This window comes from Beta vulgaris, chromosome 5 (genome assembly GCF_026745355.1).
Source record: "Beta vulgaris subsp. vulgaris cultivar EL10 chromosome 5, EL10.2, whole genome shotgun sequence".
Taxonomy (NCBI): domain Eukaryota; kingdom Viridiplantae; phylum Streptophyta; class Magnoliopsida; order Caryophyllales; family Amaranthaceae; genus Beta; species Beta vulgaris.
This window is the reverse complement of record NC_079206.1, coordinates 9,349,044-9,366,036: the sequence shown is the minus strand read 5'-3', so window position 1 is coordinate 9,366,036 and position 16,993 is coordinate 9,349,044. Positions and strand designations below refer to the sequence as shown.

The 16,993-nt window shown below is 36.1% G+C and overlaps 2 protein-coding genes across 2 annotated transcripts; both read right to left on the bottom strand.

The window, feature by feature from the left end:
* Window positions 1-202: 202 nt before the first annotated feature.
* LOC104892620 (embryogenesis-associated protein EMB8) lies at window positions 203-5,922 on the bottom strand. Its single transcript, XM_010678600.4, has 8 exons — window positions 5,455-5,922; window positions 3,618-3,746; window positions 3,373-3,504; window positions 2,555-2,697; window positions 2,141-2,238; window positions 1,955-2,049; window positions 1,323-1,376; window positions 203-744 (listed from the first exon to the last, which is right to left on the bottom strand). Exons 1-8 carry the CDS (start codon window positions 5,860-5,862, stop codon window positions 529-531), a joined length of 1,275 nt encoding a protein of 424 aa, XP_010676902.1. The 5' UTR covers window positions 5,863-5,922; the 3' UTR covers window positions 203-528.
* Window positions 5,923-11,603: 5,681 nt separating this feature from the next.
* LOC104892619 (hypothetical protein) lies at window positions 11,604-12,447 on the bottom strand. The gene has a single exon (XM_010678599.4). It carries the CDS (start codon window positions 12,349-12,351, stop codon window positions 11,875-11,877), a length of 477 nt encoding a protein of 158 aa, XP_010676901.1. The 5' UTR covers window positions 12,352-12,447; the 3' UTR covers window positions 11,604-11,874.
* Between the last annotated feature and the right edge of the window lie 4,546 nt (window positions 12,448-16,993).

Here is a 16,993-nt window from a genome sequence, read left to right as displayed (position 1 = left end):
AGAGACCCTTGTAGCCTACCCCAAGACACTTTTGTGTCTAAAGGGGTGAGATGGACACGAGATTGTGGTGAGAAAAGAGGAGAAAGGTAACACAGGAGTAAAATTTGTTGTTCCTTCCGCTGAAAAGGAAATGTATTTCATTAATGAAAGAGCTATTTTCCACCTTCAAAAGAACTACTTTCCACCGTTTACAATCCAGACAAAAGAAAATCAGAAGATTCAGTCTTCTAGGAAATGTATTCCTGCCAAAAATTCAGGCAAAAGCAATAAGACTTGTCGAAGTTTTTACGATCAAGAGTAAAAACAAGTCATATATGCTGCTCTTATATCAACATTTCATGGATTGAAAATGAACAAAGCATACAATCCTCGCAGGGTTAATTTCCCACCAATAAATTATGCTTCGAGTTTCTCAAGAGGAATTCTAGTGAAGGAATAGACTATCTACACAATCAAGAAAGAATGGCAATCTCATATTACTACAGCAGTTATGTAGTATTGACTATTGACAAAGAGTAACCAATTGAGCTACACTTCCGCTGCTAGCAAGCCCTCTGTACACGCCGACGCTCTGTTTGATTCGCCAGACGATGACAAGGCTTCAGATGATTTCCTTTCTAAATGTTGCAAAAAGTCTATCACGCATGGATCTGTCCATGGCGCTCCAAATGGTGCTTCATTTCCGGCAACCCACCCCAAATGGCCGCCCTTCGGGGTAACAATTAATAGACAGTTCTGATTTTCCTAATAGAGACCAGGAAAGCATAGTTCAGACCATAGACATTCTGATCAACAGTATAAACTCAAAATTCTCCTTTCAAGCTAAACAAAACCAAAGTACTAGATAAAAAGCAACTAGTAAATTCATTTGTCAACCTTTAGATTTGGGGTGTCAGCATTATAATATAGTTATTTGACAATTCACAGTATCAAAATATTTGTGCAATGGAAAACATAGTACAAAATTTCATATTTGTTCTCATCAAATATCTAGCATATTTAAAATTTTGAGCTCTCGGATAATATCTCATAGCATGCATAATTCATAACAAACAGAGAGAGCACACCAAACAACCTTAACTGACTATAAAAATGGAACAACTAGAAACCATATGATGTTTCTTGGCAGATTACTTCAAGACATGCATCTCTGGGCAAGTTTATGATGACTAGTTGACTACATATGGACACAAAGGAAAATCTAAAACTAACAAATCAAAGCGATGCAATCCAACACCTTTGGCAAGGAGCTAAGAATAAATACAATCAACACACCTTCAACCCAAAAATTAAATGAAATTACTGGATAGGAAAACACAAACCTCAATGTCTTTGCGAGGAATTCCCCTGGCTGGAGCAATGGGATCATTTGCAGCCTGCATAACATTCAAAAAAGGATGCTTGAGATTGTATATGAAGTCTAGAAAAGAGTATTCTCTACTATCCTCGTCTAAATTCCAACTCTCATAATTCATGTGTTTGACAAGGAATATACTTCTGTGGAATGCACTCCTTTTTCACTAGTACAACTACAAGTAACACTTTACACTTGCAGGTAGATGTAGATATGTTACACAATCTAGGGTAAACATGTTAAACGTTGATATGTGTCCAAGTGTCCAATTCTGCTATTTTACCAGAAAAAAATCATGATTTTGGCCCAAAATGGTTCTTCAAATGATACATGCCCATTTCAAAGTGTCGAGGATCCAACATGGGTATTTGAGGTAAAATGAAGAGTTCCTGTAATATAGACTTGCAGTAATTTTCGGCCAAGGCAATATCTCAAGATTTTCACAATTACCCTTCGTTTACTTCTTGTCTGAATGCTGATAGAAAACTCGGATGCCCAACACTTTATCTGTTATTTAAAACTAAGTTGATAGGAAGTTTCTAAGGCATGACATATACAGATGCAAGAAAATTGTGGTTAACAAAACACCAGATCCACTACCTGAATACAAAGCAATGGTGTACAAACATGTTTAATTGAATCTGCACTGCTTGAATGCAAGTAGTAGTCATCAGCTGACGTGAATCCAAAAGATACTGCAAAGTGTTTTAGATATAGATAAGCAAACTATACATGAATACAAAGAGAAGATTTATGGTACAAAATTCAGATGAGAAAAGTATTGACCTCGAGTCATTCCTTCATCAAACTCCTTAACAGTCTTGGCATTTGCAGCCATTGGTATATTATACTCTCCACCAATGTCTTCAAAAAGAGTGACATGCCTGAGGAGCAAGAAAACTATTAAACAGAAATTACGACAATAAACAAGCAGAATAGCTCAAATCTATGTTACCGTAACTCCGGGACTCATGTGGATACGGGTACTTGTCCAAGTGTCTAATTCGGCTAATTTTAAAAACAAATTTGGCACAGAATGAAGTGTCGGAGTCTCCATACCCACGTTGGAGTGTTGAGGATCTGACACTGGTACTTGAGGTAAAATGAAGAGTGCAAGTAACATACCCTACCCCCCCCCCCCAAAAGCAAATGAAACAATCAATAGCAAAAAAGAGAGTTAAAATTGCATGAGGTCATTACTTCTTGAATATTTTCCGAAGACTGTTTGCTAGCGCTTTGTCATATATATTGTTGAATCCTTTCCGGAAGTCCTCATCTGCAATTGGCAGATTGAAAGGGTTACACAGGGACACAGCTCCAGCGAGGGAGCAATTATGGGATTCCTAAGAAAGCACAACAAAATAATTAGAGAGTGGAAACTGAGAAGATCCAAAAAAATTCAAATAGTATCACTGAACAGCACAAATGGTGAGCATTTATAAGATCTATGTCAGAAGCTCGGCAAAGAAAACAAAGGTATACTATCCAAGTAGCTCTGAAAGTAACAAACTTTCATGATTCAGTCACATAAGTTTATATGTGCTTTTCAAGGAACTTCTGGCATAAGGTTCTTTAGGGAACCTACATCTATTGAAAGGAGCCTTCAAACAAACAAGATCTCCAGTCAAACAGTTGCACAACAAAGACACATCGTGTTAGCTTGGGACTATTGGGCTGAAAGTGGGAAGACAAAGAAAACGAAAGAATGGAGAAGAGACACATCCAATAATCTCATCAGTGCGCGCTTCTTTTGGATACTACATACAACAGTCATATCTATTGACAGATTTGTCTTATGGCTACATACTTCTTAATCTCCCCAGACATAGTACACTGGGTGCTACTGTAAACACCATACCTGAGGAGTGAGGACACACAAGTCTGAATATTTAAGAAAATAATGTAATATGATAAGATCCTAATGCATGAATAATAATATATTGAGACAGTCACTTAAAAATTAATAAGGAAACAACATCATCTTAGCGATTTAAAGTGGACAGGAAAAGAAATTATACCTGACCCAAGTAACGAACAAGAATATTAGCTCCAAGAGACCAGCCGGCAGCATACACTTTGGATTTGGGATATCTACCACTGACATGTGTAATCACTTCAGTAAGATCCCCGGTGAATGATGCTGAATAAAACTGCCCATATCAACCCTTTATCTTTTCAATTTCTGCTCTGTCAATCTTTTCTTTCTTTCTTTTTTCTTCCGGGTGGGGGGTTGGGGGTGAAGGCGATGAGCAGGGATGTTTACCTGAGGAGACGTGACGGGGCTATTGCCACACCCACGACTATTGAAGACAACCACTCGCCAGCCTAGTTTCCTGACCCTAGTTAACATGTGTCTTACATATGTATCACCACTGCCTCCAGTAAGACCTGGCTGCACAGTGTATTCTCTAATCAGATACTCTTCGTCATCATTCACAACATCAAACACTTTTCTACAAGCTATATTAAGCAAGAAAGCTCCAAGATTACCCTGACAAGGCATTTATTAGATGGCAATACTAGGAGTTTGGAATTCAAACAGTTGAAATGGGAGTCGAAATTAGCTACCAGGAATTACCTCCGTCTTCCATTACTTCAACCAATTGTCATTTTAACACATGATCAAGTACTATTATTATCTACTGAGAGCATTTTACTTCAACATTTTTGGGCTTGGGGTCCAAGAGACAGTACCTCCTCAATTCATTACTACTTGGTGGTGAACGGTAATGGACTCCCCTAACTTGTTACCTTCCCTTCCCGTAATTTGTTACTTAGTTGGCCATACCAAATTCACTCTCACTTATGAGCTAAACCAAACATAAGAAGTAACTGAAGATGGAGAGAGTAAATGACAAATTTACTAAAATATCCTCTTTCTCTCGAGAAAATGGCCAGCTATTCCCTACTATAATACAGCACCACCTCCTCTTCAGTTTCCAATTCCATTATGAAGAATATTCTCACCAAATGCAGATTCAAGTGAGAATCCGAAAACCAGAAACTAGATTTCATGTGTTCATCTGGGAGACTTAGTCTCGGGTGACACAAATTAGCATACATTCTAGTGTAAGATTGGTAACAAATAGGAATTAGTTTACTTATCCCATCTTTTAGCTACATAGCTTATTTCTTACTCATCTCATATTCAATGGTAGACACATTGACTCTCAACCAACTCCATGAAAATGAAAAACTCTCCTAAGAATTAGTTTACCATTGACGGAGTTAGAAAAGCTCTATTCTTAAATGTCAAAAGATTGCAATTCGAATTTGGCAATGTGAATTTTCATTCCCAGTTCTCCATAACTCGATCCACTTCTACTAAGCCTCTTAAGATCCTTTTTTCGCCCAACGCAAGTCACAAATGGTAATGAACTAATGATACACATTCAACTAAATTTTACTTAATTGAGCCAATATAAAGTGACATTCATCAATTAAAACTGACTTATACTAATCAAAACTCAATTTTACATATTGAAACAGATTATTGCTTTTTCCCTAGTGATTTTTTCATAAGCAATTTGTTTCCCTAGGGAAATAAATGGGCTTAGACAACCAATAAGGAGGAGAAGAGTTCGATCCACCTACTAAAACCAATTGACAATAATAGGAGTAGCTCCTCTCCCTCCAATATGAGACAACTAACGTGACACACCAATCATGGGGTTCCACATTAAGATATTGGGTCACCTAGAGCATCACTTCTATTACAAGTGACCCCTTTAATTCACAACAAGTTACCATGTCTTTGGTGATAAGACAGTCTTACATAAGATTTTGTATTGCTAAATTATACAAATTTCAAATGAAAATAAAGTGAATTTCAACAGAAAATATGCTTGACGAAAAATAGTTTCAATGAATCAACTTTTGGTTGATCTTTTCAAAATAAGTCAATCTCTTAATTATCTTAAAATAATAAGTTAACTTTGTATCTAAGTTGAAATTATTATAAGTGTCATATTTTAATAGGATGACATTGTAATTAACTCATTTAAAACAAAAGTATTGAAAGATTCACTTATTTTCAGCAGAATGCGCAAAGATTAACTTATTAAAGTAATTTTTTTCAAAGAATAATTAATTGAACTTACCAGCAAAATTAAGATGGGAGATAGAGGATCAAGTTGTCGATGATCACCGGCAACCCAATCAAGAGCAACAGTACCACCATCTGTAGTCCGTAAACACTCACGCCGGAACTTAACTTCTGGGAGTGACCGGAAAAACGCTGCGAATATAGTCTCCACGTGTCGGTTCCACCCGATTACCGGAAACGGGTTGTACGGGTGCTCCAAATTCTTGACTATAGCGGGTAAATATTTGTCACGACCACCTCCGAGGACTTCTAATGACGGATGAATTTGAAGTGTTTTTGACATTGGGTCAGTAGATGACACCTCGGATTTGGTGACGTGGAGGTGGTGACGGTGGTTGGTGGTGGTGAGAGTCGAAGGAATGTGGCGGAAACGGAAGAGTGAATGAGAATCGAGACGGGCCATTGTGGTTGGTGGATTATGTGGGTAAGTAGTAGTTGAAGGGAGTTGCTACTATCAAACAAATTAACTAGAAATGGACGAATGAGTGGGTTTCGTTTGTCCACGTCATACTCTTTTTTTTTTAGTGTTTCAACGTGGGATAGTTTTATATTCCGTTTGTCTTGTAAGAGACCGCCTACTTTTAAATTAAAATTAGGTAATGGTAAGTCCAATATTATAAAGAGATTTAGCCTAATAATGACTAAGTTAATTTCTTGTGAAAGTATTGGATCAGACCGTCTGACCCAATACATATTGTCAGACGGGCTGCCCAGTAGTGTACAATTTTAATTTGTTTTGTTACGCAGAGTGAGTACCCCTACTTCTCTCATATTGAAGAAAGCCACTTTTCAGAATTTGAATTTCAGAAACTCCACTCCACTCGGCGCCTCTTTCTCTCTCCTCATCATCTGTTTCAATCTAGGTTTTGGAAAGTTGAGCTATTGCTAAGTTCTTTGATTCAGTGACAATCTCAGTCACAAGAAAAAGGAATAGCTGCAATAGGACCTGGAACATTGATGAAGTTGAGCTATTGCTAAGTTCGTCCGGAGAAAAGCGAATGGAATAATAACGAGTGAAAACAAAAAAAAAAAGTAATATAGCCAAGCTTCCAAAAGAATGGGAATAACTCTGAAATCAAAAAGACCTCATGAAGACATTGATGAAGAAGACGAATTTGAATGGGATAATTACAACAAAAAAGAAGGGAAAATTTTTAAGAGAAAGAGATGAACTCCAAATCAAATAGGGGAGTGGTCTGACTTTTGAATGTGATAAAAATTTTGTGAAAGAGATTGCAGCGAAGCAGAGGTGAGGGGAGGAGAGAAAATGATGTTCAGTCTTCATTCTTTTCCTATTTTCCATTTTCAGTTGGACTTTCTTTTGTTTCAGTTGGACTTTGTTTTGTTTCAGTTGGACTTTGTTTTGTTTCAGACTTTCAGTTGGACTTTTTTTTGTTTCAGTTGGATTTTTTTTTGTTTCAGTTGGACTTTGTTTTGTTTCAGTTGGACTTTGTTTTGTTTCAGTTGAACTTTGTTTCGTAATATGTATACCAACTGAAACAAATAATAGACCAACTGAAAGAAATAATGGGCTAACTAAAAGAAATAATGGACGAACTGAAAAAAAATGAAGACTACCTGAAAAAAAAAATGAAGACTACCTGAAACTCAAGAGAAGCGCATATTGCTGCAGAAGAAAATGGGGCGAAGGAAGATGGAACTATCAAGAAGAAGAAGAAAAAGAGATGGGTTTATTCTTCAGAATGTAATGTGAATGTGAGGTCCTTCATAAGAAAAAGAAGAAATTGAGTTACTCTCTGCATATATTTCTCAGCTTGCTGTGAGATTCAGATGATTCAAAGAATAAAATTCTCCTTCTCTCTTTCCTACAAATTCTATCTCAGCTTGTTGTTTAATAATGAAGAAGAAGGAGAAAGTGAGAGAAAGCAGAGGTTAGTGTTTTGTTTTTTTTCAGTTGGACTTTGTTTTCTTTCAGTTGGACTTTGTTTTCTTTCAGTTGGACTTTGTTTCGTAATATGTATACCAACTGAAACAAATAATGGACCAACTGAAAGAAATAATGGGTCAACTGAAAGAAATAATGGATTAACTGAAAAAAAATGAAGATTACCTGGAAAAAAATGACTACATGAAAAAAAATTAAGACTAACTGAAAAAAAATTGGAACCACCTGAAAGTCGTCCGACCAAAGATTATGGTCGGACGAGTCCGACACAATACGTTCTCTAATTTCTTTCGGTGACTAGTTTAATCCATTTAGTAACTAGGTTTACTTTTATATTAAAATTATATCGTCTCTTTTAATAATTTTTGTTTTATATGTTGGCTGAAGAGTTCTTATGTCTATTATTTAACTCTAGACAAGATAATCTCCTTTGCTTTGGGAGTACAATTATTATAATGTATAATACTAAGCTTGTTTAGTTAATAGATGGATGATAAAGTCGAATTTTCCTGACTAATAAGATAGAGATCCTCTTATGTTTCCTTCTTACACTTGTAAGTATGTGACTTATAAATGTTAGACCAATAAATTATGAGGGTTGAGGACTTCAAGTTTAGACATGGTTTTTCTCTTTGATAACACATATGTTGAATATATATTACGATAATATTAATTTAATTAATGATCACAGTTATGTGATAAATGAAATGAAATTAAAGTGGGTGGAAATTGAGGGATGAAACAATCATTATAGTGGTTGGATTAATCATCCACACATGGGTTCTTTATATTATTGATGTATGTACGGGTATGAGTAGGATAGATATCTCATTGATTGCATAAGGAGATCTTTTAAAGAGGAAACTAGTTATTAGGCCCGGGCTATGCCCCGGGTACGGAAAATTTTCATTTATTAAAATTATAATTTAAGATGATAACACTAAATATTATTTGGTCTAGTGGTTAAGACTTTATTAGTGTATGTTCTTGAGGTTCCGGGATCAAACCTTACGCTATGCAATTTCTAATTTTTTTTATTGTTGTGGATTACATGGAGTAAAACTCCCTTAGGGAGAGCGCCACGTGGCACCGTTTCTCGCTTAGGCACGCCTTTTGATATATTAGTATAGATAATATGGGTGTAAATTCTAAATCTATAGGAATGTTTGATTTACCATGCCTCAGCTAGACTAAGGTCCACTAGTCATTTATAGATAACATGGAGTATTTATAATTAGGATTGAGAGCTTGACAATGATAAAGAAAAATTCATGTGGAGCTCGAGCCAATTTTAAAAGAAGAGCCCATGTAATATCAAGTCGACGTGTTGTATCAGTATTTTTTTTAAAGGTAAGATGAATATTTTTTAAGTGGGGGAATTTAAGAATCCCCGACAAGAATCAAATAATTGTTATAACTTTATAGGGGGGAGAGAGCTTCAACCAATTAAGGCTATGTTCAGTTCACCTTATTTTTGCTTATTTCAGATCTAATCAGATCAGATCAGATCAGAAAAAATAAGTTCAGATCAGATCAGATCAGAAAAAATAAGTTCAGATCAGATCAGATCAGAAAAAATAAGTTCAGATCATATCATGCTTATATTTAAAAACTTATTATTATTAAATATCTTTCACTACATATTAATAAAAATTATAATAATTGAATATTAATAAAGTACTCATTGAGACGAATCAAACAAGACCCCACATAACTATATTTTTTCTTATATATTGAGAAAAATCTAAAAGATTATCTCTTATTGTGAATAGTGTCAAGATTCTAAGTGACAAAGATAAAAAAAAATACAAAGGGGGTATTATTATTTACTAGTACATTTGTTCAAAAGAATTATTATTATTGTTGTTGTTGTACTTATTAATTGTTAATATTGGTACTTATTATTAATCTTCTTGTTACCATTATAAATGTCATTGTTATTATTATATTAAGTTATTTTGTTGTTATTAAATAATAGAAAATTAAAAGCCACGTGTTAAGAACATAAGATTGACGCAAAATAAGAAATATATAAAATATGATATCTCAAATTCATGACAACGAAACTACTATGTTCGGATTACATTTCAAAATAAGCTAAGTGTGAGATACAAATTATAAATTTAGATTCGGTTATACCTCTTCCTACCGAATTTCAAATCTCTCTAGCTTTTGAAGTTGCACGATATTTATTTATTTTTGCTCAAGTCATAGTTGTTTGTATATCTTGTTCTATTTTATATGGAAAAAAAAGAGTTCAGTTTGCCGACTTCTCAAGTGTGAAACTTTTTTTTAAGGGAAAGTGTGAAACATTGTATAAGTGCTCTTATAAAATAATGACTTGAGTTATATAATTATTTTTAGTAATAATAATAATTATGATTATAATTATTATTGTTGTTCTTATAATAATGATAATAAATAATAATTATTATTAATAATAAAAGTTGTATAAAAGTTGTAATAGAAATAAAATGATAATAATAGTAACACTATAAAGAATATCTTATAATGTATTGCATAATAATGATTTACAAAGTAATAATATAATAGTAATAATATATTTTATAAAAGATAAGATCTTGTTGAAAAAATAAGTTCAGATCAGATCAGATCAGATCAGATCAGATCAGATTAGAAAAAATAAGTTCAGATCAGATCAGAAAAAATAAGTTCAGATCAGATCAGATCAGAAAAAATAAGTTCAGATCAGATCAGATCAGATCAGATAAGTTCAGATCAGAAAATTTCAGGTGAACTGAACATAGCCTAAGCCTTGTATTATTCAGGTTTTTGTTCAAAATAACAGCCCAAACTCATATAGGGCAGTGCTAGACCTCGTTTGAGTACTCTAGGGGACTGGGCTCTTAAGTGGTAGGTAATGATGGGCTTATGAATATTTCATACATGGAGTGTTAGGTTTACCGAGCTAACACTTTATAAAGATTGTTGGTAGCTCATGCGCTCATACCTAACAAGTTTACCGACAAGTCTGCCTAACAATGGAAGTCAGACTTGTCCTAATTTAGGCCTTGTTTAATTGACAAAACAAATCATGGGAAGTGCAAATTCCTAGAAAATAGAAGTATATGAAGTTGTTTGGTTGACAAAATCATGGAAATTTGCACTTCCTAGGAAGTTCTACTTCCTCCAAAATGGAGGAAGTTACTTACCTAGGTCCCCCTAGGTAATAGGAAGTTCTACTTCCCATTATCAACCAAACACAATTTTACACTTCCTAGAAATTTCAAATACATGAAAAAAATAACTTCCTAGAAAGTATGACTTCCTATATACAACCAAACAAGGCATTATTGTGAGATTATTGGCTTGGTTTGTCTGGTTAGTATTAACTATCAAGGACCAAGATTCTCTCTGTTGTTTCAGTCAGTTTCTACATACCTTGAAATTATGACACATTATAAGCTTTTAAAAAAAATAAGGTTTTAAAACATCTCTTCTAATTAACTAGCCTTTAATCTTTATGCATTTTCAACCATTAATTAAGAAAATAGATATGATCTTATTCCTCGTACCAAAATCATAGTGATCAACTTTTTTCTCTCCTTACTCATACTTTGCATCTCTCTTGAGTCTTTTCCATATGTTTGTACCTTTTCCTCGGTAAAAAGCTAATTAAGTATATAGAATAGTTTAAAACGAATTCAATGAATGAAGTATAATAACTTGGTTTACCAAAAAAGAACTTAAATTCATGTGGATTTATGTAGCTATCACTATAACACCGTTAGTTCACATTACAATATCATATCGTAACCTTTTGTTAGATGAATGGAGTATTTCAAATCACCAATCTTTTTAGAGAAATTCGAGGTAAAAAAAAAAACTACATTGATTCCAAAAAAAACTTATATCCTTGGCATAATTCACATGTGAATTATATTGTTTAATATGAAAAATGAGTAAATAATTAATATTTCATATCCATTGCCTTCTTTAGGATAATTATTCACTAGGTTTGTATACAATTGCGACCCATGATTTATCAAACTGTAAAAGTGTACAATTAGATATTGTATAAACTTCATTCCTTCATTATTTTAAAATTTGGGTGAGTTACTAGCGCCAGTTCCATTGAAATGTATTCCGATCCACCCATCTGGCCCATATTTTCTCTCCTTCTATTTGCATTAGCATATGACATTACATTTATGTTATGAATATCAAATAAGGATGTACTCAATCCTTTGCATCAATTTTTGAACAACATTTTACAATACTCCTTAAAAGCTTCATCAATCTATATATAATTTCCAAGAAGCAAAGAACAAATACATGGAAATTGATTATACATAGAATTAAAAAATACTGGCCAATCGACAACGATCAGAAAATGTTCCATACAATATGCAAATTTTCGCGATGTCTAGGGCAAGTTACAAATATAAACATAGTAAAATATAGAATACCATCTTAATTATTCTTGTAGAAAATTATAACCAAGTGCAATGCATCATATTGTTTCAAAAGAAAGCAACCTTCTGATAATCAAGGTTTCTTATTCTCCAAATATTTGGCCTTCTCTTCCTCAGTCATATAAGCAGTAATAGGGAAAGATTTACCAATACCAACAACACTCTTAAAGTGAATCTTACCAGAACAAGGTTCATCAACACTCATCTCAGTAATAGCAACCCATAAAAGTAGCTGTTTACTTTTTACACCAGTCATCTTCTTCATCTTTCCTTTCTCAACATAACAAGTAACTTCAGTAGCATAGCTCACCTCAGTTTTAATGGATTCAAATGTATGTTCTGATGGAGCTTTTTGTTTCATCCATACAAACCCAGTTTCGCGTACTCTTCCACACTCAACAAGATCCTTCAATGGCATCACACCTTTGGGAAATCCCAATTCTTCTAGCAGCGCAAATGAGCTCTTTTGGCACTCTTCTGCACCATACACTATCTCAGCCCCTTCTCGCACGTCTTTCACCTGTAGGCTGCTGCTGTTGCTACTTGCCATTTTTTTGCTGCTTTTTCTTGTTTAGTTTTGTGTTGGTGTTTGAGGGATGTGAAGAATGATACTAGGGAAGAAGGGGTATTTCTAGTAGTGTGGAATGAGATAGTTGGGTGGAAGGAAGTTGAACGAATTAATACATGTCATTAAAATAGGTTGTTCACCTAATACCCATTTTTTGGGACAAATTAAAGATATTTGTCTAGGACTTATCATACAACATACAAGTTCCGTTCTTTTAAGAATGCAATATTTGTATAATAACTACTCCTATTTCAAAATATAAAGCAGGTACGTTTTACGAAAATTTGCTTTGATCATAAATATTTTTCAAATATGATAAATAAAAATTATAAAAATTATACGGTTGGATTCGTCCTGGAAAATACTATAATAACATTATTTTTTAAAATTTGTTATTCACATATATTTAGAGTAATTCACGATCAAAATTCGATCTCGAACATCGTGCGTGTCTTATATTTTGAAACGGAGGGAGTACTATTTATCTACCAACTTTATTCCATATTATTTTATAAATGTATAAGAAAAAAATTGACAAGTGGATGTTGTTTGATTCGTCTTATTTTGATCATAATATCAGCTTTTTATAATTTTTACTTATACAAATTACAAAACTATTAAAGATATTGATGATCAAATTATTGCATTGAATAATATATATTGTGCAAAAGTTATATTATACTTTAAAAAACGAAAGAAGTACTATTGTTATGGGTGGCAAGGATCAGAGTGCTTTACTAGCTAGTCCTAGTGTATATTGTATAGAAAGAGATGTTGAGATGCTCAATGGTCATTATGATGTATGTTAAAGTTACAGGATCAATTAAAGTCATGTTTTTTGGATTTATTTTCAGTTCAGTTCAGTTTTTCTCTATAATTTAGTTTCTCTCAATTTAATTCAGTTCAGTTAATTCAATTCAATTGAGTTTTTCTCATTCTAAAAGAACAAGACCTAGCTTCATTATAGGCTATTTAACGTCGTAGGGTGGGGATTCAATTGTTATTTTTCTTCCAACTACCAAGAGGTAGTCTTGGTTAATAACAGATACTTATTGAATATCCAGTTTGATCAATAGCCTTTAAATGGATAGTAAATTGAATTAGTAGTTGATTAATGAAAGATGGAGTTGTAACAGGATTTTTGTACCTTTTTTCATTGCCATTTTCATTTTTTTTAATTTCAATGAAGCTTGTGGGTTCCACATGAGTAAGATTGCGTATTAAACTACAAGTCTTAAAGTATGAAGGTGAAGTGAGACAAACTTTGCAACTAAGCAATCCCAAGTCCCAACCAACTAATAGCAAAATTCAAGTTTAACAACTGCCTTGCCTATGGTTTCTCAAAATATCTCTCTCTAAGGAAACTCAATGCAAAACAACTTAATTTGTTACATTTGTTGGCTCATCGGTGGCCTTAGGCCCTTAGCCTTAATATTTCTTACTCATCACCGGTGATCGACGAGACCATCTCTCGTCCAATTTCAACTTGAATGTTTCCTCGTTCTTGTGTTTAAAGCAAACTTTCTTCTCTCTCAAGTCTCTATATGAGAGTTTTTTGTCTATTCATATATAAATGACAAAAATTTAGCGCAGTGCACCATGATAGTCCCAAGTATGTTGGATTATGTGCGTGTATAGTTTATATTTGCTATGTATGTATTAGCCTTAGGCTCCTTTGTCATGTATATGAATTGGGTGTAACTTAGGCCCATGTGGCACTTGACTTTGTAATATCTAGGGTTGTATATATTGAGCCAGCAGATACGAAATACACCAAGGATTGAAAACTCCAAAAACACTTGCTGCCACTAGTTGCGTTTACATGGTATCAGAGCCGGAATTATAACCGGTACTCGTCGGACTTTTTCTCTTCATCTCGTCGAAATTTTCGCATCACCCGCGTGAACCGCCGGATTCCGTTTGTCGCGATGGGAGACGAAAAAAAGGTTATTGCAGGAGCGAAGACTGAATGGACGGTGAATTCTTCGTCGCCATATTTTCTGGGCTCCGGTGATCAGCCCGGAAACATGATTAATTACTCATGTTGTTTTCACTAGGGAAAACTATGTGAGTTGGGCGAGAGCGATGACTCTCTCGCTTCGTGCAAGGCGGAAGTTCGGTTTCGTCGATGGCACGATTACAAAACCAAGCGAATCTATCGCTCTTCTTGACTGGGATACGGTTCACTCCATGATTGTGTCATGGATGTTGCGGAGTATGGAACCAAAAATTGCAGCCACTATACCCTTACATGAGAACGCGAAAGATTTGTGGGATTACCTTGAGCGGAGGTTTTGTGTTGCCAACGGACCCCGCATTCAACAAATAAAGGCAGCCATTACGGACTGGAAACAAACTGAGACCATGACTATTGACGCTTATTACACGAAACTTATGGGACTTTATGATGAATTGGCACGGTTGAAGCCATTCCCTACTTGTGCGTGCAAGAAATGCGAATGTGATTTGGCGTTGAAACTGTCGAAAGACCGAGACGGTGAGATTTTTCACCAGTTTCTGATCGGATTGGATGGTAAGAACTATGGTGCGGTGAGGACCAACTTACTCTCACAGCAGCCTTTAGGCGACATTAACCGAGCCTATCAATCGCTTGTGCAGGAAGAGCGCTCGAGGGCCTTGGCAAGTGGGCGAACTAGCACCGAAAACGTTCATGCCTTCTATGCGCAAGGTGAGCGTGTGCGGGGGAAATTTGAGAGGGTTGATAAGAGTAAACTGACATGTTCTCACTGTAAACAAAAAGGGCACGAGATTGGCACGTGCTTTAAAATCCATGGCAATCCGGCTTGGTATGAGGAGCGTATCCGGGCTCGTCAATCTGCTCGTTGAGATGGGGGTGTCGCTGGGTCTTCGACACGTACTGATGGAGGTGCTACTGGGCCTGCTGGGCAGGCTGGAGCTTCGGGGTCGACTGCTGGGCCGCGTAGTGCAGGGGGGGCTGTTCGGGCCCATGCCGTAGCTGATGGAGTTTTTGATACACCCGATGGACGAGGACTTCCGCTTGCTAGCTTGACTCCCGAGCAAGTGGAGGCTCTTATGACACTTATGAACTACAAAGAACAACCTTCGGCTGAGCGCATGACAGGTGAGACATGTGCTACGGAGTGGATTATCGACACGGGGGCCTCGCATCATATTACTGGCACATTCTCTCTCTTGAGCAATGTGCGTGATGTTCAAGGTCGTCCTGTGGGTCTCCCCAATGGCAATTCGGTCATGGCTACCCAGGAAGGGGATGTGTATCTTACAGATTGTCTTGTTTTGCGTGATGTTGTTTGTTCCTGCATTTCATTGCAATTTGATCTCTGTTTCTCTTTTGGTGTCTGATAATTGATGTGTTGTCCAATTCACTCCTTCTTTATGTGCTATACAGGACCGACCTTCAGGGACTCTGATTAGAGCAGGTGAACGGCGAGGGGGGCTTTACTTCTTCCGCAAGGTGGCTATGGTGCAAGCAGTTGGTGTTCCTGGCATAAGTGACTTTGACTTGTGGCATCAAAGGTTAGGTCACCCTTCGGAGAGAGTTGTGAAGATGCTTCCTGCTATATTATCTAGTACTTCTAAGAAGAAATTGAATAGTGTTTGTGATGTTTGTCCCATGGCTAAACAGACACGTGAGAGTTTTCCTATTAGTTTGAATAAAGCTAGTTGTTTGTTTGAGATGATACATTGTGACTTGTGGGGGCCATATAGTGTACCCTCCTCCTGTGGAGCTGTTTATTTTATGACTATTGTTGATGATTACTCACGTGCTGTGTGGGTGTATTTGTTGCGAAATAAAACTAAGGTTGATCACTATTTTCATTCTTTCTTTGCCTTGATCTCTCGTTAATTTGATGCCACTGTTAAGATTGTTAGGAGTGATAATGGGACTGAGTTTAATTGTATGCACGAGTTCTTTACCCAAAGTGGGATTATTTTTCAAACTTCTTGTACTGGGACTCCTAAACAAAATGGGAGGGTTGAGCGGAAACACCGTCATATTTTGAATGTGGGTCGAGCTTTGATGTTTCAGGCTAACTTGCCTGTTGAGTTTTGGGGTGAATGTGTTCTCACAGCTGTGCATTTGATTAATCGTACTCCTTCTGGTGTCTTGGGGAATAAAACACCATATGAGATGATATTTGGGCATGCTCCTGATTTTGATCTTTTACCTGTCTTTGGGTGTTTATGCTTTGCTCATAATCAAAAAGCCAAAAGGGATAAGTTTGCTCCTAGGGGTCGCAAATGTGTGTTTCTTGGGTACTCTACTGGGAAGAAAGGGTGGAAAGTTTATGACTTGGAGACTGGGGACATGTTTGTGTCACGTGATGTTCATTTTTTTGAAACCTCTTTTCCCTACATTACCTCTTCCTCTTCTTCTTCTCTTCCTACCTCCACTATTCCTTCTTCTGACCCTTTTTCTTCTCTCTCGGATGACCCACAAATGTTGCCTTTTTCTACTGACAGCCCACCTTCCTCTCCTGGCCCAAATATTAGCCCAGACGCTGCTGAGCCTAGCCCAGACCCTGCTGAGCCCAGCTCCCCCACTGTCGTGTCTCGTCCCACGGATTCCGCGCCTGTTTCCCCGTTGGGTCCAGCGCCTACCTTGCCCGCGTCTGGCCCA